Consider the following 22,950-nt stretch of genomic DNA (forward strand, 5'->3'; position numbering starts at 1 on the left):
TCTCACAACCAATGTTACTATGCAATGGAAAAACAATTACGTACCTACCTATTAATTCCATTTTACACGAAACAAAACTTTTTAGATAGGATAGATTGATAGATAGGACTTATAACACAATTGGCGAAAACTGGGTCTAGGTACATTAATGTGCACACCTCTGCCTACGCCTTCGGGGATAAAAGCACGACTTTACTTGACATATCTTTACTCAAACTAAGAACACGAGTAAATTTACTCAAACTAGAATAGATACTGGAATAGGTAATTTAGTTTGATCTTTTCAATAGGCTTTCCATTCATTACAAACTAAAATACGATTAGTGAAAAATCCATTAGGTATAACAGGTACACATCTGCCTACCTCGTGAGAGCATAAAAGGCTTTATATATGAGTCTACGAAACGTATGACCTATACGAAAAGATATAAAAACTTCCTACAATCTTAATTATCTGTGATATAAAAAACCCAGTTTTAAAGATAATTTTACTATCGTTATCTCAATTTATCATAACTATTGGAATAGGTCAATGAAGTGTAAAATATCAGATGAAATCGATGCACTGCCCCCATGGTTTTTTTGCGAATTATGACGAATTAAAATATTTCAATATCGCTACTAACTAAATATTTATAAGTTACATTCATATCTTTCTTTGATTACCAATAAAGCCAAAGTCAATAAAGGGAATGTAGTGATCAAATACAATACGTTTTGATCACATTATCACATTAACTATGGCTACCACAAGGTTCATTAGCTAATCTGTTTTAAAGTACACAACAGATTTAAAAAAAAATCAAAAATCGCATGACGTCATTTTAAGACAATTTCCATAAACAAATCTTAAATGTGTGTGACAATACCCATCAACTACGTAGATCTATCAACAAACGTAAGTCAAAATATTTTACACTTACCCGTTTCTCCGTAAAACTTTGGGTTCAACTTACCCAAAGAACCTTAAAGCCTTAGTAAGTCGCCTTTTATACAACCTCAATGAGAGTGGTGTGCATTTTTGCACACGAAATAATTATCGTGAAAATTAATCTTGATAATTTCGAACCCCTCTACAGGCAATTACATCATTGTATAGTTTTATCGTCATACATAAATACATAAACTAACGACCACCATTATATCGTCAGTTCTCGTTAGCCGGCCGCGGCGGACACATAACCCTTTGTGGCCAATACAGTGAAGTGAAAAGTGAATATTTTCGGAATCTGTGATTTACCATGTGAGTGAAAACTTTTTAAGATTTTTATAAAGATAATAACGAATTAAGATAACACAAGTTCCGTTATCCACAAGTCCGATAACATGACCCACATGAATCAAGATCAAATGTAAACAAACAAATATTCATGTCGCATTTTGCGGCATCAGCTCCGCCAAGGAGGTGATATTCCTACCGGAGCGGAGCTGTTTGTAAGCGTGAAGGTCCCGGCGGCGGGTCGTTCGTCTTTCGCTCCGCTGTGTCCCGCCGGGAAGCCGGGATCGCTTCGACAGTCGCGATGGGAATCGAATCAATTTGTCGAGACAACATTGCGCTCGTTCGATCTTCATCCCGCGTCTCAGTCTTATATAACCTCAGATCTAGCTTGGGAACGACGAACTATCATGTCAATAAGCGCGCTGCCAAATGCACTCTTGACCTCCCTTATCTGTGGCACGGTTAACGTTGAAATACGTTCGTGTTTTGCTTTTTTAAGCGAACATACTGTGAATGAATGGTAAACTGGGATATAAAAACAATTGTTAAACCGCAGGCTACCAACGATAGCATGTGGAACAAATATGAGGCTGGCAAGCAGCGCTCGCCCCAGGCGAGGCGCACTTGCCAAATGTGCCATCCGATAGCGCCAGAACATTGTACGAAATTTACAACCACCCTATTAGCACTAAATCTAAACATTAACCCGATTCCGGTAACCAAACTTCACGAATACTTGCGCCGAATATCGGTCACCGAGTGCGAGGTACAAGTAGTTTCACCGAGATGCTCTTGTTTCTGGCGTGCAAGGCGGAAATAAATATTTGCATGCAAATGAGAATTAAACGTTAACTTGCTACAACTATCACTAATTTAAACATGAGAGATGTCTAGAAATGGACCTTAAAAAGGAGCAAAAGACCATTTCTGCGTGTACAAGTCGTAATTATCGTTTCTTCTTCCAGAAAATATTGTCGACATGTCTTCCCACAAGTTCATAGTAGCTCCCCCAAGGATTGAAGACCGAGAGGTCGTGAAGCCACTACTGTGTGGTCCGGGACCCTGTGACTACTGGCCTTCCGTGGAGAAGGCGCTCAGCAAGCCTGTGCTCTCACCGATCTGCGAGGAATTGTTCAAAGTACGTATCTACTATGTTGTAATGTTTTTATGAGATCAACACGTGGACAGTATACAGCTGTTAATGACTGTCGCTATCTGCGTGCGCTGCGTCACTTGTACTTAGACCGGGTCAACGTTATCACCTTGGTGATAACTAAACAAACATTCGCTGTACAATCACAGTACAGAGATCCTTACTCTTCCCTTTTGTACTTCCATTTACCCCGAGGTTATCAGGGTCCCCAACATTTGAAGGCAAGCAGGGCAAAGTTCGTGATGTCATTGTGCTTACAAAACACGCGTGTTTATTGTTCGTATGCAAAAACAAAGCGTGGAGTCCTATGTACTCAGGTGAAATTACATGAATAATAAAGTAAGGTCTCTCTCATGAGTTACAAGAATGCTGCACACCGCAATAATCCAGAGTGTTTGCAGAGTAAGTAAACAACCTTTTTGAGTTTGTTCCCATTATATAAGGGTTGGCAAACATACAGCCGTCCAAGGTCACGCCTTGTCATATCTCAAGAGGTGAGCTCAAATATGAGTTGAGGTTTTCTTTTCATATTTCGCGTTCGAACTTAATGACGCCTTTCTTCACTGTACTTATTTGAAATGTAATTCTCAATGAGAGGGCTTAGTTATACTTCTTTGGGTTCTTATATTTGTTCGGTAATTGGTTATCTTCTTTAGAGGAAAGTAAGCATAGGACCTAGTAATGTCGTTATTGAGCGTGCTCATCCTATCTTTATTAAATGGAATATTCTTCACTGCTAAGTCTGGATAATGATTATCGATAGTACAGGAGTACTATTCGTATAATTCCCAAGTATAAGAAGTAGAATACCATACCCAAGACATCATACTTTACTCACTGTTTTTTTATGGTATAAGCCGGTAAACCAACCGACGGATGGACACCCGAAACACCAGAAGCACTACAAGTGTGTTGTTGGCCTTCTAGGGGTTAGGAATTTAAGTCCTCTTCAAGGAAGACACTTTTCAAATGTGTAAGCCTTGCAGTGAAGTGCAAACCATTGCACTAGACCTGGCTGGACACAGATGCAAAATGTATTAAAGGTATTATTATCACCAACAAACAAAGTGCTTTTGAAAAACCAAGTTTTATTTTTCTTTTTATTCCCAGGTCCTAGAAGACATTCGTATCAGCTTGCAGTATGCGTTCCAAACTCGCAGTAAGTTGGTGATGGCCACAAGTGGGTCCGGCCACTCCGGCATGGAGGCCATTATCAGCAACCTAGTAGGACCTGGCGAAACATTGCTTATCGCCTCCAGGGGCATATGGGATCAACGAGCGCTGGTGATAGCCACTAGATACGGTAATTTTGTAATGTGTATAATTATCAGTTTATGTTATGCCTATCGTCATACTTAATTTTTTTTCTTTGATGTTGAAAAATATGCTTAAGATATAGACAATTTGTAATGTTTTAGGACGAATTTATTTTATGTAAAACATAATTATGTAGTTCAATTGCTAACTTCACATACCTATATAAATAACGAACAATTTCCATAAACGTCAATAGTCCTGCATTCCTGACTTCAGACTCCAAAGACTTGACCCCTTTGAAATGATTTCAGGCATAAAAGTCGAAGTGGTGAGTACTCCAATGGACACTACCTTCAGTCTTGCACAACTGGAGCCTGAACTGAAGAGGATACGTCCAGCTGCCCTCTTCATAACTCATGGAGATTCCTCAACTGGGACACTGCAGAATCTTGAGGGTTTAGGCGATCTTTGTCACAAGTAAGTACTTATGTAGCACCTATAAGGCCTGAATTCCTTTGATGAATGATGTAACAAAACGAAATTCCATAGAATTCCTCTATTCTCTAATTAAGGAATTAAAAAATACTATAGTCACACTGGTCACTAAATTATATTAAAATATTTATAAGCAAAAAGGTGCGTAGCAATGTCATTCTAAAAATACTGGCCGGTTTTAATTAAAGTAAAGCAAGTTACAGCCATATTAAATCATTATGAACAAATTAGTAAAAAAGAAAACATTAATGGCGTCGCATAATTATTTTGAGCACGAATGACCAGTTAACACAAAATTAAGGAAAGAGGTTTGAATACTTAGAATTAATTGTTACCGTACATAAACAAACAATATTTTTGCATTATTTCGGTGGAAATTATATTAACAATTTATTGATATGATTTGAATTTTTAACAAACAGAAATACTTTTGTTTAATTCCATTTTTATAAAACTGGGTCAACGAAAATCAAACTTTCGAAAAAAGAAATAGTTATTTGCACAAAAGTAAATGATAATAATATAATGAGAATATTGAAAACTAAACACAGGTTTTGGATTGAACTCGCTTTACTATATTAACGTTATAATAAAATTATACAAAATAATTAGTTTTTGCAACGCTTCGAATTTGGCGCCACGCCACAGTGCTACCAACACAATAATCATTTTAAAAAAAGTATAAAGAAACATAAACCATCGACAATTATTTGTAATTATTTAAATCCTATTTTGTAGAAAAGTATTAATTTATTAAACATTGTCAAAATTAGTAATAACTAAAATTATATAAACATTTTATATGTTTCCATAAATATGATTAGCTTACAATCGGCCATTCTGACCCAGCACGCGTCCCCGCGTGTGAAAGCAACTAAAATTACCCACAAGAAAACATTAAAGAACCAAAACAAAAAAAATAATAATCAATACTTTGTTTCAACTTACATTATATAGAATGTGAATAAGATATAATATCAGAAAGTCCACATCTTCAAAAATAAAAGGGTTTAACACATAAGCAACAATAACTGTTAGCTAGTAGTACATACTATTTCTAAAACAAATTACAACATGGCCATGACAACAGCACAATGTTAATTTTATATGAAATATAAAAGTAATCCAGACAGTTTTAGTTTTATAACAAAAGTACACATAACTTAGTAAACATAATATAACAACTTAAATTGTTAACATTCTCCATCACAAATAACAACAACAACATAAAACACAACTCATCCTTTTTAGGCATATAAAAACAACAATGTTTTATAACTTTTAACTTATAACATAAATCACCAATATGCTATTATATACACTTCTCAAAAAATTTAACTAAAATCTTGTATCGCCATATAACACTGGTATCACCACAACGAGCCAATATCGCCAGCAGGGTATGTTTCGCCACAATGGGCTAGTATGGCCACAAGGTCTAGTATCGCCACAAGGGGCTGGTATCGCCACAATGGGCTAGTATCGCCACAAGGGCTAGTATCGCCACAAGGGCTAGTATCGCCACAAGGGGCTGGTATCGCCACAAGGGCTAGTATCGCCACTAGGGGCTGGTATCGCCACAAGGGCTAGTATCGCCACTAGGGGCTGGTATCGCCACAAGGGCTAGTATCGCCACAAGGGCTAGTATCGCCACAAGGGCTAGTATCGCCACAAGGGCTAGTATCGCCACAAGGGGCTGGTATCGCCACCAAGGGCTTTTATCGCCACAAAGGGCTGGTATCGCCACAAAGGGCTAGTATCGCCACAAAGGGCTAGTATCGCCACAAAGGGCTGGTGCCGCCCGAAGGGCTGGTATCGCCACAAGAGGCTGATATCGCCACATAGGGCTGTGTCGCCACAAGGGGCTGATATCGCCACAAAAGGCTAGTATCGCCACACAGGGCTGACCATTCACTTAACGCTAACTATAACTTAACCGTAACAAACATAAATTAATTTCTCCTTTAATAAATCACTTAAATTTTATTTTAACTATTATACTAATTAAAGTTATCACTATCAGAATCGCTATTCATGGGATCGTTGGAAAATACTAGCCATGGGTGTATTTTGTCAACCGCAAAAATTGCTTTGTATGATGATTTACCATTTTTCTTGGTTATGGGAGTATCTTCGACTTCATATCGGTCATTTTCAAGCACCCTAACTACCCTATACGGCCCATAACATTTCGGTAACAATTTCTTTGATTGCCCCGGAATGGCACTATTTACATCCCTTTCTACTCGTACAAGGTCCCCGACATTATATTTATGTGCTAATTTACGTTTTTTATCAAAGTTTACTTTTTGTTTGCTTTGCTCCGAGACTATACGTTCGCTTACTTTTAATCGTAAATCTTCACGATTTCCGCATTCATGAATTTCAGACACGACTGAGTTCATTGCACCATCCGAAGCTCCCGTAGGTGCTACTCCAAATAACACTTCAGCGGGTGTTTTACCCGTAGCCTTGTTCAAAGTGTTATTCAAACCCCATTGAACTTTCGGAATCATTGTATCCCATTCGTTATCTGGTCGACCATTATTCATTGCAGTAAGTGCATCTACAATGGAACGGTTATAACGCTCAATTTGCCCATTGGCGCGAGGAGTTGCAACGGCATTAAGCGTATGTTTAATTCCTTTTTCCTTTATAAAAACAGAAAATTCTCGGCTAGTAAAACTTGTGCCCCTATCAGTTATCAATTGCCGCGGAACTCCAAATAAAGAAAAGTATTCTTCAAATATATTTATGGTAGTTTTACTTTTACAATTTTTAACCGGTTTTATATAGATATATTTTGTAAATGCATCAATGACTGCTAGAATATAGTTATTACCCTTTTTACTTTGTGGAAATGGCCCACAATGATCAGCATGCAAGACTTCGAAGGGTTTATTCGGTTTCGGTATAGGGTGAAGCATACCTTCTTTAGGTCCACCCGGCACTTTGTTGTGCGCACAGTGTAAACACGACTTACAATATTTCCTTATGAAACGACGCATGTTTTTAAACCAATAAACCTTTCGCACTCTATCGTATGTCTTATCGAAACCGAAATGTCCAACGTCATCATGATTGCTTTTCACTATTTGCCATCTTACCGATTTTGGAACAACCCAGAGCAGGTGGACATGACTTTCTTTTTTAACTACCCGGTATAATCTTCCGTTTTTAATGGTAAAGTTATTTTTCACTTCGACTATATTATTACTAGCTGGGTCCTTTAAAATTTCTACAATTCTTTGTAATTCAGCATCTGCCTGCTGCACTGTTTGAAGCCATCTCTCATCATCAACATCAATGTTGCAAACATCTATGTTAACGTGAAAGATGTAACTATCGTCGTCACGAGATGGTGGATCCTTATTGTCCACTGGGTTTCTGCTAAGAGCATCCACATGCGCCATTTTCAGACCCTTTCGATATTCAATAGTAAAATCGAACTCCTGCATAGCAATCCACCATCTAGCGACACGTGGTATTAAATCTTTTTTTGTCATCGTGCTCTTAACAGCATTACAATCGGTTACAAGTTTAAATTCTACACCCAACAAATACACGCGAAACCTATTTAAAGCAGTGACCACAGCGAGGGTCTCTAGTTCATACGAGTGAAATTTTTGCTCTTCTGGGGAAGTCTGCCTACTAAAATACGATATTGGCTGAAGACCCTTGCCGCTATCCTGAAGAAGAATGGCACCTACTCCAAATTTACATGCATCTGTATGGACTTCCAATATACCACGTGGGTCATACAATGCAAGTACTGGCCTACACACTAATTTTTCTTTTATTGTATTATATGCTTCTATCTGTTCTGACCCAAAATGCCAAGGTTCATTCTTTTTAGTTAATCGAGTCAAAGGTCTAGCGATAATTGAGAAATCTTTAACAAATTTTCTAAAGTAACTTGCCAATCCAATAAATTGACGTACTTCGTGAACATTCTTGGGTACCGGAAAGAGTTTGACTGCGTCAGTTTTGTATTTGCCAGGTCTAATACCCTCACCGCAAATTTCATAACCAAGATATTCTATCTTCTCTTGAAAGAAAACACACTTTTTGGGATTAAGAGTCAGTTTTGAATTTCTCAAAAGATTAAAAACTTTTTCCAGCTTCTCAATGCCCTCTTGAACAGTTTTAGAAGGAACCAACAAATCGTCCATGTACGCTAACACTAAGTTTTGACCCACCCCATTCAGCATGGAATTAATAGCTCTTTGAAAAACACTAGGTGCGTTTGCCAATCCAAAAGGCATACGATTATACTCATATAAACCATCTGGAGTGACAAACGCTGTCAAATGCTTACTCTCTTCGGCTACAGGAATTTGATAATAGCCTGATGCAAGATCTAAACTAGTAAATAAACTATTTCCTCCTAGACAGTCCAATTTGTCCTCTATGCGAGGTAAGGGGTACTTATCTTTTAAAGTTTTTCTATTAAGTGCCCGGTAATCTACGCATAAACGTTTCTGCCCATTTTTTTATTAACTAGCAATACAGGGCTTGCATAAGGCGATGAACTCTCACGTATTATGCCGTTATTAAGTAGGTCCTCAATAATTTCTGAAAGCTGCTCTTTCTCTTTTAGTGACATACGATACGGGTTGTATACTACAGGAATATCATCTTTTAATCTAATTACCATCTTAGTCAAATTTGTTTTACCAAGTTCGGATAAATCAACTGCAAAACAGTCCCGGTACTTATTCAGAAGGTCTGTTAAATTTTGCATCTCAGACTGTGATAATTGTGTTCCTACATTTATATCGCTTAAAGGCTTTGGATTTTGACTAGTGGTCGTGGTATATCCAATATAATTATCTGTTATTTCATTATATTCAAAACCTCTTGCTATAGTTTGACCTTTTCTGACACAAAGATTTCCATTAGCCAAATTTGTTATCATTATATAGCCAGAACCATCAAGGTAATTATACAATCCAGGCAAAACCAAGAACTTTTTGTCATCACTATAGCGTAAACCAGATGGGACGTATAGAGACCCGGAGAATTTAGCAAAAGTAACTACTTCGACTGGTGATGTCGTATTAGGCTCAATAGTGATATCTTGGCTCGAATTAAGTTTAACCTTGACAGAAAAAATATCTGAAACAGTCAAGTTAGGTGCCTCATAAAACCTTAAGTTATTTGAGGTTTTATACAAAACTACATTTGGCAACTCAGTAAATGTTTGACCAATAATGGCGTCATATGGCATATAAAAATCTGACACCACAATAAAATCAACCTGTGCCGATATGTCATCGACGGTTATTAACCCCTTAACCGTTCCCAGAGGTTTCACACTTGAATTACCGAATCCTCGTAGGTTAGGAACATTTTTATCTTTCTCGTAATCTCCAAAAAATTTATTCGCAAGACTTTCTTTCAATAATGTACAAGTACTGCCTAAATCAATAAACCCGTGTAACACGTTTCCATTAATATTAATCTCTTTATGAAATTTATCACTTTCTGAATTATTTGACTGAATACGCATAACGTTCTTATCACTAGGTGGAGCTGTAATTTGTAATAAATTTGTATCTCCATTGTTATCTGTCATATTTGGTTTAACACGGCAGTCTTTACTTAAATGACCTACCCTACGACAGGTGTTACATCGTTTCATGGGTTTATTACATTTTGTCCTAATGTGACCTGTTTCGCCACAATTAAAACAAACAACGCTTGGTCGTGAAGAATTCGTACCACTATTTGGTAATTCTTGTTGAGATCCGAACTCTTTATTATTTATTTTGCGCCTATTTGACATATTATTATTATCGCTTTGAGCCAATGTTTTTAAATATGAAAACAGTTGCTCGGGTTCTTCAAAACGGCAAGCGTTTGCACTCATCCTAACAAATTTATCATCAATGCCATGTACTAAGCATCCTACAGCCTTTCGACCTAATATCTCGCACCTGTTAATTAATATCATTTTTTCATAATAGTATACGTCCAAAGGCTGACCTATTCGACAACGATACTGTAACATTTTTTGCAGCATATCTCCGTAATTTTCCGTTGACGGAAAGGCTATTTTCAATTTTTCGGTCCACTGTTCCCACGTAAACAATAACGAAGGTAGACCCTGATACCATCTTTTAGCTAAACCTGTGAGCTTAGCTAAAGCATAGTGACGTATCTGGGTATCGTTCCAAGAATATATTTGCGCACATTCATTGACTTTATGAATCCATGATTCAACATTTTGAGACCCGTCACTTGGATCGAATTCAGGTATAACATTAATGTGTGTTGAAAACATATTATTTATTGGAAAATTTACGCCCGCCACCGGAGTTGTACTCGTATCATTATTATTATAAATTCGTTCGACTACCGGGGGAGTTGTCGTCCCGAATGTATTATTTATTTTTGAGGAATCAAATTTATTCTTTGAACGACGTTGATGAGTTTTGTCCTTTTTATATTGAGTTTTGGAACTTTTACGCCGCTTGTCATGTCTTATATTGCTAGACATTGACGAATTAGAAGAACTAGCAACACTACTAGAATATCGGCGACGATGTTGACGTTTTGACGTACGCCTTTTACGAGACCTACTCCGCCTATTAGATCCCATGGTTAGCAATTTCAAACAACAACAAATAAAATAATAACTATATACTACTTAGGTATCTAATAACAGAAAAATAATTCTCATTAAATAACTTATAAAGGAGTCACACATAGAGTTTATCATAAAACGAAACTATTACATTTTTAGTGAATCGACTTGGCTTTTGTAAAATTCGTTAGTAAGGTCACTTAACAAAATAATAACAAAAAGTTAGCAAAGTCGACCAAAACAACAAATTAGATATACTTAATACGGAACAATGTTACAACTTGGTAAACATTTTTTTTTTTTTTTATAAATAATTATACGTACGGACAGAGCGTACGGGATCATAACATTAAATTAACAAAACTATAATGTATCCACACACAGAAAACAAAATGCTAAGGTTAAATAGGTAATATATCCAATAACTACTTTCACGAAAAATATTTTTCAGACGACAGCGACGATTCTCCTTCGTCGTAATTAACGTTGCACAAGATAAGTTTTATTTTAATAACACTTCTCGAGGAAATCAGTAATATGTAGATGGTTAGTGAAAAACCAACCCAGATTATAATTAAATAACACGTTATAATCACTATTATTTTGGTATTTTCCAGTTTGACGTAATTATTTTTGTAATAAGGCGGCAAAATTGTCTTCCGTATCGGGCCGCCGATAGTCACGATACTCCACTACGTGAAGAATAAATATTTGTTCTTCGCGAACTCACTGTACTATCTGTTCTTGTATTATAGCTTTACTTATTTGAATCTCACGTACGATTCACACATCACAGGCAGTTTTATATCATTATAATCATGCACAATAAAACTTCTAAATAATGGCGATTACAATGTCTCAACAACTTACAATTTCGGAGCGGTGAATTCTGTCCAGCACGTGAATATGTTCATCCCACTTCTGAATTGAAAACTAAACACAGGTTTTGGATTGAACTCGCTTTACTATATTAACGTTATAATAAATTTATATAAAATAATTAGTTTTTGCAACGCTTCGAATTTGGCGCCACGCCACAGTGCTACCAACACAATAATCATTTTAAAAAAAAGTATAAAGAAACATAAACCATAGACAATTATTTGTAACTATTTAAATCCTATTTTGTAAAAAAGTATTAATTTATTAAACATTGTCAAAATTAGTAATAACTAAAATTATATAAACATTTTATATGTTTCCATAAATATGATTAGCTTACAATATGTAGTAATAAATCTAGTTCAAAGAAAGGTTAATGGTAACCAATAGTGCCTAGTACTTATTGACTTCAATCTAGGCTTACTCACCGACCCGTCTAGGTGACCTAAAGAGAACTATCATTTACATAACCAAAAACTAAGCAGTTTTTACAAAAATTTTTTATTCCAAAGTTATTGTAATGAGCAGCAAAATCCACACAGGTCATCGAAAATTAAACCTACATTTTTCTTTTAATAGTAAATTGCTAACATGTCTCCCAAATATAATTCATGTTTTACAAAAAAATAATATTCCATAGTTATTAAAATGGATGAAGAACTACAGTGAGTATGGAATTCGTCATCAGAATTCAGTACCTACATTTTTCTTGATAGAACTTAAAGTAGGTAAAAGAAAACTTGACCTCTTTTAATAAGAAATTGATAACATGTGTCTCCAAATAACACAATTCATTAAAAGGTGTTCAAATTAAATGCTCAGTAAACTGTACAGGCAGAAAAGTTAACAAAATTCACCGGTCTTTTAGCTCCTGTCTGTCAACTTAACGAACTGCTGTAAAAACCACGAGCGGGGCCTTTATCCAATCTGTACTAAAACCATTCCTCCTGTCGCCCTTTCTCTTCCAAATTAAAAAAAAAAACAGCGAACTTTAGCAGAAAAACTATTTGATTGCCCGAGGAATAGTGAGACTTGGGACACGGGGACCGAACAATTTAATTACACTCGTTGTCTCTTTCACTCCTGACTTGGCTTTTTACTCAGATCTAGGTCTGAATACGTTCTAGTTGAAAACTCTTTAATTGCATCCTGCGAAGGAGTCTGCAATTAGCATGCAGTGGAAAATACCGAGCGCGGTAAAAGTTAAGATAAAAAAGTTTTTCGGTGATTCCGACCGACGACTATTTGAAAATTTTTCCTTGGCTACTTTTTTCTTTAAGCGTTGTAGTTCAACTTGACTAGCTTTCTACTCTTACACTTACTTGTAAACTGTCCTTTGAGATGCTCAAGTATTTTTATTTGACTTAGCTACTACTTCCTACAGTTTTTGCTCGAATGTCGTGTTTAATTAATTTGCAACATCACGCCTTTTATCCCCGAAAGGATAGGCAGAGGTGCACATTCGACACGTAATGCCGCTATACAATGTCACCATGTAACAGGGATTGCCATATACTGGGCATAATTATGGAATTTACTCCGTACTACTATTGCGAAATTTTCGAAAATCCGAAATAAGCCCAGTAATACTTTGCCCAACCCGGAAATCAGAACCCTTGCCGAACCTTTCTCATCGTTAGAAATCTTTCAGATATGGAGCTCTACTCCTGGCTGACACCGTGGTCTCACTGGGAGGGGTGCCATTCTTCATGGACGAGTGGGGAGTCGATGGCGTGTACACTTCCACGCAGAAGGTGTTCAGCGGACCAGCTGGCATCTCTCCTATTGCATTTAGTGCTCGTGCTGAGTAAGTTAATTCTGTTTTTATACCATTTTTAGGGGAAAATGATTGGAATGAAACCTCTTGATGCAAAGTTATTAATTAAGCCTAATACAATCGACACTCGTTAATTAAAACCTTCGATAATTCGAAATTATTACAAGGTTCCTAGAAAATCAATGTTTCTAACTAAATCAATACGTGTGCGCTTGTACTAATAATTTGAAGTTGCAGAGAGAAAATGAAAGAAAGATCTCAGAATTTGCAAGAGGGAAGCACCTAAATTCTGAGGCAAGTTCAAATTTCGCACCATTTGATATTTCGAGCATTTTGGTGATTTTAAATATTTTACGAGTCCCATGAATTTCGAGTTAACGAGAGTCGACTGTAATTCATTCTGATTCGCAAATCTCAGTAACAATACTCATGTATGTCAATAAACTGATCTCCAAATTTCTTACTTTTTTGTTTACAGGCAAAAAATTAACAGCAGGAAGCACAATCCTCCTTTCTACCTGGACGCCAAGCAGTTAGCTCAACAGTGGAGCTGTGATGGAGTCACAAGAACGTAAGAATATTATCATGTCTACAAGTTATAAAATACCGCTTAATCCTTTTTTGCAAAAAGTGCAGAAGAATCTCAATCAGAATTAAGGAGAATCTTATTAACACACTAGCAAATACGGCGAACTCCGTTTCGCCACCAAGGTTATTTTATCAGAATTAAGCATAATCTTATTAACACACTAGCAAACCCGGCGAACTCCGTTTCGCCACCAATGTAAAATATTTCCAGATTTTTTTTTTGCTATAAACCTCACGGAGCCCGAGACCTTTCCAACAAATGCAAAACCGTGGAAATCGGTTGATGCGTTCTGGCGTTCTGGTATAGCGTCAGGAATGAAAACCCGACTTATTTTTATATAATAGATTAACACATTTTTCCATCATTCAGTTACCACCACACACTAAGTTCGCCATTGCTGTGGGCTCTTCGAGCCTGTCTCCAAGAGCTGGTGAAAGAAACCCTGCCAGTATCCTGGGCACGTCACGCTGCCAGTACTGCCCACTTCCACAAACGCCTTCGGGAATACTCCTTCGAGTTCCTCATCCCGAAGCCAGTAGACCGGCTGGTAACCGTCACAACTGTGAAGCTACCTAAAGGATATGACTACAAACAATTTGTTAAATACATGAGAGAGAAGTAAGTTCCATTGCATTTACATCACCAAGTCTGATAAAGGTATATAGGGTTTTGTCAAGAAACCTTGTTTGGAGGTTTAAAATAGTAATTTTGAGTGGTCAAACTCGACTTCCAAGCCCTCTTGAGTTCAATGAAATTCTTAATACCTACCATTTAAATCTACTCACTTCACTAGGAACATTTGTCGTGCGACATGTGTCCCCAGAAACATCGGGTGATGTCGGAAGATGTCGCACGACATCGCCGCAACATTGTTGACTGTGCGACAAGGAACAGTTCAAGCTATAAAATCCATTACAAAACAAAATAGTCTGCCTATGTTTTCAGTCTTCTTTCTGATCGATAAAAATTTTTATAACATCTCCACAGCCACAATATCCTAATCTTCGCTGGACTAGGACCTACAGTAGACAAGGCACTTCGCATTGGCATCATGGGCGTCAACTCCACCACGAAGGTCGCTGATGCAGTAGCTGACGCCATGGCTGATACTCTTCGAGCTCTCAAGAAATCTTCCCTTTAAGTTAATAAATAAAATTAAGTCAATTTGCCTTTTGACAAGGTAACTAATATCTTTATGTTTAAAGAAATTTGTAATTTTATGAATAAACATTATAATTAAAATGTTTTAAATAAAATCCTTTAATTTTTATCGATAGGTAATCTAATCTCGTGTTTGAGTCAGCGAAAAACTGTGTATGACCCGTGTACTGGATTGTACCAATGTTAAGGGAATGAATTCATGAACCGATGTCTTACAAAATCAGATCCAGTAACTAAAAATACAGGCCTACTCTGAGTAATATTCTGAGAAAAGCTGTACTATTTTCGAATTACAGAGGGACTCATCGTCATTAGCGTGCGCAGACGCAGCGTTTCGCGCATTACCTAGCCTAATGACGTCATCGCGTCTGCGCACACTCTCTATATCTCTCTATCTATGCTATTCTGATGCATTTGCAAAGAAACTTAAATGCTTTTAGCTGAAACTTAAATGTGTTGGAAAAACATTTTGGTTCTCCAATCAAGGATGGTGTGGTGTTATTTATCTTACCGTACTTAAGAAGTGCCGGTTGGAAGCCATCTGGAACTTGGAAGTGATTGTGTAATATTGACAATATGTAGCAATTACTTGATGTTCATTCTTATGGTTGATTTATTGGTGAAGTAGGACAAAATGAAAATTCATATTTATTATGTTCACAGGTCATTTATTTCATATCAATGTATGACGGTTTACAAACTATTGACTGGATGTGTCTAGACAACCCAAATAGCGTGATAAATACCAAAAATTATTTACTTTTACGAAGTTAATTCAACATTTTCCAATTCCATTAATAAACAGTTCTAGAATAAAATAAAATTGAATATCATCCCGTTAAATACCAGTACATATGCAGGTATTGATGCAGTGATTTATTAAATAGAAAAACAATGCAATACAAGCGAGTTCATAGTATTCTTTATGGCTATTAGTTATGTTATTCGCAAGCCATAGGTGACTAACTTCCTATTGTTAGATTATACAAAAAATATATTAGAACCAAGATAAATCTTGCGCTTAACCGAGTGATATTCTCGTTATGTCAAAATAAAAATTAAAATAATATAATAATAATAGCCAATCTAACATTTTTTTAAATAATACAACAAACTCCTCAAAAAATTTTGACAGGACTAGAACCCACAACAAAACGTGAAAATTAATAAAAAAAAAATACGTAAATCATTTACAAATTATTTTTGGCAAATGGACTCTCTTTAAACAAAAATCAAATTGCTAAAATACGTGCTGTTACGGCACAATATCAAACCCGGGCTTGTTGGTCACGTGGTGTATAAACTAGAGCGCCTAAATTAATCCAATAGCAATTTACACAAAGCCGCCTTACCGCGCCCGCGCATAACATTTGTGAAAGGCGTCTCATCACGTCACATACCCTACAACGCTTCAGTTTATACACCAAGCGAATCCAAGCTTCGGATACAACTTACAATTAATAAATTCCTATTATAATCAGTATTGAAAACAGACGTATCGCTAGCTACATGGCATTCATATCCATCACATCGAAACATTTGGACTAGCTTCCTTAATTACGTAACTAAACCGTTAAACTAGTAATTAAACAAAACTAGTCACGTTTGCGTAAACTACACCTTACATTATATATTGTTTTATATCGGTACAATACGTTATAGGTATCAATGTATACAGTACACTTGAAATGTAGACTATAGTGATATTCATATTTACAAAATTTATTAAAAACAAACGCATATAAAGTCTATTGATGTACGTGTAAGAAAACTTCATTATTCCAGTCTCCGAAAGCATGTTCCAATGCATAAGCCACTGGGATTACATTCCATTACTATGTATGTATAAATGTAATTATAACTCGAAGCAACATCAATTCCAATATGTCGGTTGTTATCGTCTACAATATAACTTTAAATATCTCCTCCCTTGTTCCACTACAACTAGATAAAATAACGCAGGTAATAGAGTTACCGATCATTACATGTAATGACACTCGTGGTATTAAATATACGATATACAAAACTAAAAGCAAATGCACAAACAAGGCGACCAATAAGATAGCATTTGTGATGGTTCATACATGATTACCTAAACGTGCGGTTATCCCGTATCATATACAATAGAGACGTAAATAAATATGCACATAAGTAGTAATTATAATTTATATTTACATTTAAGAAAATATGGCACATCTGTTATCGACCGCGCTCGCAATCCTTGTCTAACGACCGAGCGATCGAGCCCTACCACTAAAATAATACGAATCAGTATCGGATCATTGTAATGCGCCTAAATTTCGGGTTACCATAATACCAATTAAAATACCGGTGGGTAAGTAAATATTCAACGCCGTTAAAATAATACACAGTAAAGCTACCGTCCGTCGTCGATCGACTCCGAGCCTCCACGCGGCCGACCGTCCTACCGCCTCCTAGTCACGCCGCGGCCGTCGCCGTCGCCGCTACCGAACGCGCGCTCCGACGCACTCCGCCACAGCCACTCACTCCGATGATAACAATAACCTCTAATTGGCCAAGCCTCATATTTTTATCCATACAGTCAATGATAAAATATATCTTGCCCGATATAATGTAGCAAAATTTTACTTCTGTATTCGTCATACTCGTGCAAACAAGAGTCACGTCTTGTACTGCACTGAAACTGTCAGTCAGCGTTTCGTGTGAGTCGCACCGGTCGTTCGGTTCGGTGACGGCACGCCACCGATGACGCAAACTAAAACTAAAGACACATTCGAATCGCACGAGTACATAAAAATATGTCAGTCTATAGAGCTACGCGCTCACTCACTTAGCCTACGAGCAGTCTGGGGTATAGACGGGGTGGTCGGGCGCAGTAATACTGTGTCCGGGGAGTGTCGCGCGCGGGCGGGCTGCACGCTCAGCTGGGCGGCGGCGGCGCGGGCCGCTCCGTGCGCGGCGCGCGCTGCCGCCGGTGCCGCGTGCACGCGCAGCACGCGTCCACGCGCCGTCGCCGCGCGCACGCCGCTCGCCCGCATCGTTTGCGCACACATGTCACCTCCCCGTCCTGAAACACAAACGAACAAATGTTTGAAACAAAAATCTTTACAAATCCGTTTATTAAACGAATTCAAAATCTCACGATAGTAGTTTTTGATATTGTGTAAATAGGAAAATTACCTTGCATCGACAAGTGACACACCGCTGCTCTCCATGCGAATGTATAGAGGGATGCACTTCCTTGCCGTTGGGCAGTGGCCCGTCGGGGAACTTGCACCCTCCTTCTGCCAGAATCTCCTCGGCAGTACGTGGCGCACCCTGGTCTTTTGGAGTTTCTTCATCCGGTTTCTTTGCTTTTACCTGAGACAAATAAAAAAACATGAGAAAATGGGCTTCAAAATTATTATATCGTTTTCTTAACACGTTAACTGCCACGTAGGTCACCGGTGACCTACATTAGTGGAAGATTTGCCTTCAACAGCTTTCTGATGGCAATTAAAGACTTAAGTAAAGTCGGTATTTACCTCTGGGCACACACGGCAGCAGGCTTTCTTATCCGGTCTGTATGCTTCTTTCTCACTACAGCGAAGTGGTGGGCACTTGACCCTAGGGCACTGTATCTGCCTGGTCGCGAAGTTGCACGTGCAGATGGCACACGTGTCGTAACCTCCGGGCACTAGGTAAGGATGCCATGAAGAGCCCGGGGCGTAGCTCTGTCCAGCAAGAACGCAGCTTCCATTTTCTGACCAAACCGCAGTCGTGGAGTCTGGAAAGAAACATTTAATATTAAATACTTTGTCCAATGAGTGAATGAGTACGCAGAAACTTTGGCCGCATGTGCCTTGTATAGGCGTGTTTCTATGTTATCAGGTTCCACTAGAAATATCCACTCACTGGTGCAAATAGGGCAACACTGTCCAGGTGGCTTGATGGTAGGCACCAGACAGTTGACAGGTGGACACTGCACCGGTTCACATCGCACCATTCCCAATACGCACCAACATTTTGAACATGTCTGCAAAAATAAGAAGACAATTCTTAAAATCTACACATTGTAAGACAGAATAAATCTTTATAAGGATAGGTACTCTAAAAGCACATATAAAAATGGGAATCTCCTCTTAAAAGTAATCAGTTTAGCGAAAAATTGAGAAAGTCATAATTATGTGCTCACCTCAGTATCTGTCCAAGTCTCTCCAAGCTTGTAGTACTTATCTCTTTGCGTACAATAATTGAGGCGGAACAAGGAGTAGTCCGTCATCTGGTCTTCTAAGGGTCCTGGAGTATACTTGGGAATCAGCTCGTTGTCCGACGTCCCTGGCACGGATGGTAAACATGATGGAGGCACGCTTATCTGAAAACATCAAAAAAATATTTCGTCATATTGATATTCTTCTTAAAAAATCTCCAATAATTCATCCATCATTAGTTTTTTACTGACTCACCGATTAATTTTCCAATCTGTCGCAGCATAAACAAATTGATTTTCAAATTAAATATTGTTTTTTTTATGTTATCTTAAATATTAAACATATTAAGGTTTTTTAGAAATAGTCTACTTATGATCAAAGCTATTAGGGAAAAAACTGACGGTTTTTTACCATTAATGACGATTATTGAAACCAAATATATGGAAAACTTAAAAAGCCGTACCTACTCAAAGACATTTAATAGTTACTCAAACTGCAAACTATTCCTTAGTAATTATTAAATGACTCTAAGGGCGGCCTCGACTGCTTGAAGCCGCGACGGCACGATGAACTATAGCCATTCATTCGCTGCCACACACGACTGCTCGAGCAGTCGCGAACACTTCAAGCCGTCAACAGCTTCAAGCAGTCGACGCCGACCGCTCGAGCAGTCCGTGTACGGCCGCTCTAAGTACGATGGTAAGAGGATCAGGTAAGTGCACTTTTAAAGGATTTACCTGTGGTACACGCGCGCGCAGGATCACAGTAACGTTGTCGTGGGCTCGCAGTTCTAGAGAAGAAGCTCCTAGATGCAGCGCCACCAGCTCAGCGGAGGTCGGCTCTAAGACCCATCCTTCTTCACCGCCTAACTCTCTAGCCGCAACTTCAGTGCCAGGGTGAGTCCCCAGCCACCAGGATGACCAAGAACGAGCATTACCACCGGTAATCACCGTCTGAAAAAAAATGATTTTTTTGTTAAGATTGATACCACCATCAGTTCTGCTACTCTAATCATCCAAGGGTCGGTAAGATAATATAATTTTAATGGCATTAAGTTGTTAGCATTGAACATCTATGTATTGAATATGAGTATCAATAAATAAACGAACTGGCTACTAAGTAAGGATGCTGACAAGGTCCCATCCGATAGAAAAATTACATTTGCTTTCAGAGGAAAAAGACGCCTATAAATGATAACTTACCTCATAATACAGTCCACATAGCGAGTCCACGGACAGCCAGGCCAGCCCAGCCATTGCAGCTGGTAGCCTAACTTGTCCCGTTCTTCGCAGCAGAGCGGGACCAGACCCTGCCGCATCAGGCAGCATTCGGGATGTGAGACGACCACGTAGAATCGGTGGACCTGAAGAAATAGAAACAATACATCATACATACATAAACATAACATACTGAAAACCGATGTGAAACAACGCTTGCGTTGTATTTCGTTGTGTGAGTGCGGTTACCGGATCTTCCCAATCCCTGATTCCCCAACATTCCTTAAATTCCTAACCCCTAAAAGGCTGGCAACGCACTTGTAACACCTCTGTTGTTTTGGGTGTCAATGGGCGGCGGCGATTGCTTATCATCAGGTGATACGTCTGGTCGTTTACGTCGTGTTCCATAAAAAAAAACACTTTTCTTCTCTATTGAAAGAGCCATAACCTTTTTCAGTCTGATAACAACTCAAGGCATTCGTCATCTTAATAAGATGTTCAAATAGAAATCTCTGTAGATTTATTTGTTTGCCGTTCAAATTGAACCCGTAGCTCGGCTTAATAGGAATAAATTAAATCAGGCGCACGATTTAATGGAGTGCCGGCTACAACGCAGTAATCGTTTAATTGTCTTGTTTGAATTCGTTTTACTTATACTAGTTGAATCCATTTAGTGCGGATAAAACGATTATGCGAAAACAAACTAAATACGTGGGAAAAAAAGTTAATGGATTTCCATCATAAATTAAGATTATCGGAATATCGTGTGTCGCGGAATGCTGCTCATTAATATGAGCCTCTAGCATAGCTTGAAATTAGTCGAGTTTCTCGTCAAATAATTACGTGAGTAAGCCGATAAGCACAATCATTAATTTAGTATGTTTCCAGAAAGTTATAATAACATTATCGAAATAGTTCATTGTCATTTCATTTTACAGATTTAAGTATTGCGATAGTTGCAAACACATCAGTGAATCCGTGGAAGACGAAATCAAGTCTATTGAACTTCAAATTCAAGTTTCATCCCAATTTGATGACAATCCAACTTCATCTAATAATAGAAGAATGAAACAAAGCTTACCGGTATCAGCACTAATATGGACAGCCAGCTGTTCTTCATACAAAGGCTGGAATATCCTGGCACTGGGTCTCGCCAGTACTCCAATACGTGTGTCCAGAATCTCCACCTGAGAGTGACGCTTGCCTTGCTCTTCCACCAACGTTATCTTAGGGTCTGTTATACCCAAATTGTCAACCTGGAAAAGATTGTTCGTGATTATTGATTGCTACATGAGGCATGATAAAAAGTACTTTGTATCCAACGTTTAATGGAAAAATAACTCAGAAATACATTTAAAAGGCTAAACAGACTTACTCCCCAAGATCTAACAAATCCTTGAGAAAGACCCAATAGATAGAAATGTCACTGGATGTGGGCGATTAAATTAAATTAAAAATTAATTAAAACGCCAAGCAATACTTCGCCCGACCTGGGAATCGAACCCAAAACCCCTTGCCCGGCAGTTGCACTTACAACCACTCGGCCAACGAGGTTAAAACAAGTAGTAAATGACAATATTTACAACTTCCTGAATTACTTTTTTAAAACGTAATCGATTTCTAATAAGGCTACTTTGTCCCGACAAATAAAAAAAACATTAACACTTATGTATGTCTCATAGAAATCTAATAAATTATGCTCCTTAATTACCCTCGTAACCTATTAAGGAGCCAATTCAAGCAATTTGCTTTTAAATGATAGATAACGTCGAATCATTTAAATTCCTTTAATTTAAACCAGCTTAACTATTGATGTTAGTAACATGATCTTTAACTCCGATTTAAGAATGAAAGGATTAACTAGCTTTAACTGAAAATTTATATTAGGCCTAATTTATGAAAATATTCAGAGTTCATTATTATTTTATCACAAGCATGCTCGCGGAATGCTACTCATGAATATGAGCCTCTAGCATGGTTTGAAACTAGTCGAGTTCCACGTTAAACAATTGCGTGAGTAAGCCGATAACTAATTTTTAATGTCTTACGAAAGTTATTATAACTAGTTAATATTCAGAGTGACCCAAAAACGTTCTTGTACCTTTTGCAGTTCTAGTCTCAAAAATGTTTTGTTTCAAAAACTGCTGAACTTATTTAAATGATATTGTCCATACATAGACGACTTCTTTGAGTTGATATTATAGACTTTTGACATATACAGTCTCTGATTATTGCTAGTCTAGACATGTTTGCGTTCAACCATTAAATGTCACACGATACGGTTCAGTAATCCATGTTGTAAGGATAGGCATACAAACACACCTGGTTTTGTGATGTCCTTTACAGTTTTAATTAAATTGCCTGTTTCAATTACTGGCTTAACTGGCAAATTATTTTTTATTTCTTCAGACCTTAGACCTACAAGTGTAATTACACAAT

At 37.7% G+C, this 22,950-nt stretch overlaps 2 protein-coding genes across 3 annotated transcripts in view; one reads left to right on the plus strand and one right to left on the minus strand.

Moving 5' to 3' along the window:
* The first annotated feature begins 968 nt into the window (after positions 1–968).
* On the plus strand, positions 969–15,217 carry LOC118269183 (alanine--glyoxylate aminotransferase). Its single transcript, XM_035584154.2, has 8 exons — positions 969–1,243; positions 2,185–2,357; positions 3,483–3,675; positions 3,941–4,106; positions 13,247–13,402; positions 13,851–13,943; positions 14,331–14,579; positions 14,949–15,217. The coding sequence occupies exons 2-8, from the start codon at positions 2,199–2,201 to the stop codon at positions 15,100–15,102; spliced, it is 1,170 nt and encodes a 389-aa protein (XP_035440047.2). The 5' UTR covers positions 969–1,243; positions 2,185–2,198; the 3' UTR covers positions 15,103–15,217.
* Positions 15,218–15,769: 552 nt separating this feature from the next.
* The window catches only part of LOC118269180 (dorsal-ventral patterning protein Sog), a 69,971-nt gene continuing 62,790 nt past the window's right edge, over positions 15,770–22,950 (minus strand). For both annotated transcript variants that reach the window (XM_050703043.1, XM_050703042.1), the window contains exons 9-16: positions 21,593–21,767; positions 20,497–20,657; positions 20,032–20,247; positions 19,279–19,458; positions 18,999–19,119; positions 18,629–18,870; positions 18,285–18,464; positions 15,770–18,171 (exon numbers count right to left, since the gene is read on the minus strand). In XM_050703043.1, coding sequence (XP_050559000.1) covers positions 18,025–18,171; positions 18,285–18,464; positions 18,629–18,870; positions 18,999–19,119; positions 19,279–19,458; positions 20,032–20,247; positions 20,497–20,657; positions 21,593–21,767 — 1,422 coding nt within the window. In that variant the 3' untranslated portion in view covers positions 15,770–18,024. The remainder of the gene's footprint in view (positions 18,172–18,284; positions 18,465–18,628; positions 18,871–18,998; positions 19,120–19,278; positions 19,459–20,031; positions 20,248–20,496; positions 20,658–21,592; positions 21,768–22,950) is intronic.

This window comes from Spodoptera frugiperda, chromosome 2 (genome assembly GCF_023101765.2).
Source record: "Spodoptera frugiperda isolate SF20-4 chromosome 2, AGI-APGP_CSIRO_Sfru_2.0, whole genome shotgun sequence".
NCBI classification, from domain to species: Eukaryota; Metazoa; Arthropoda; class Insecta; order Lepidoptera; family Noctuidae; genus Spodoptera; species Spodoptera frugiperda.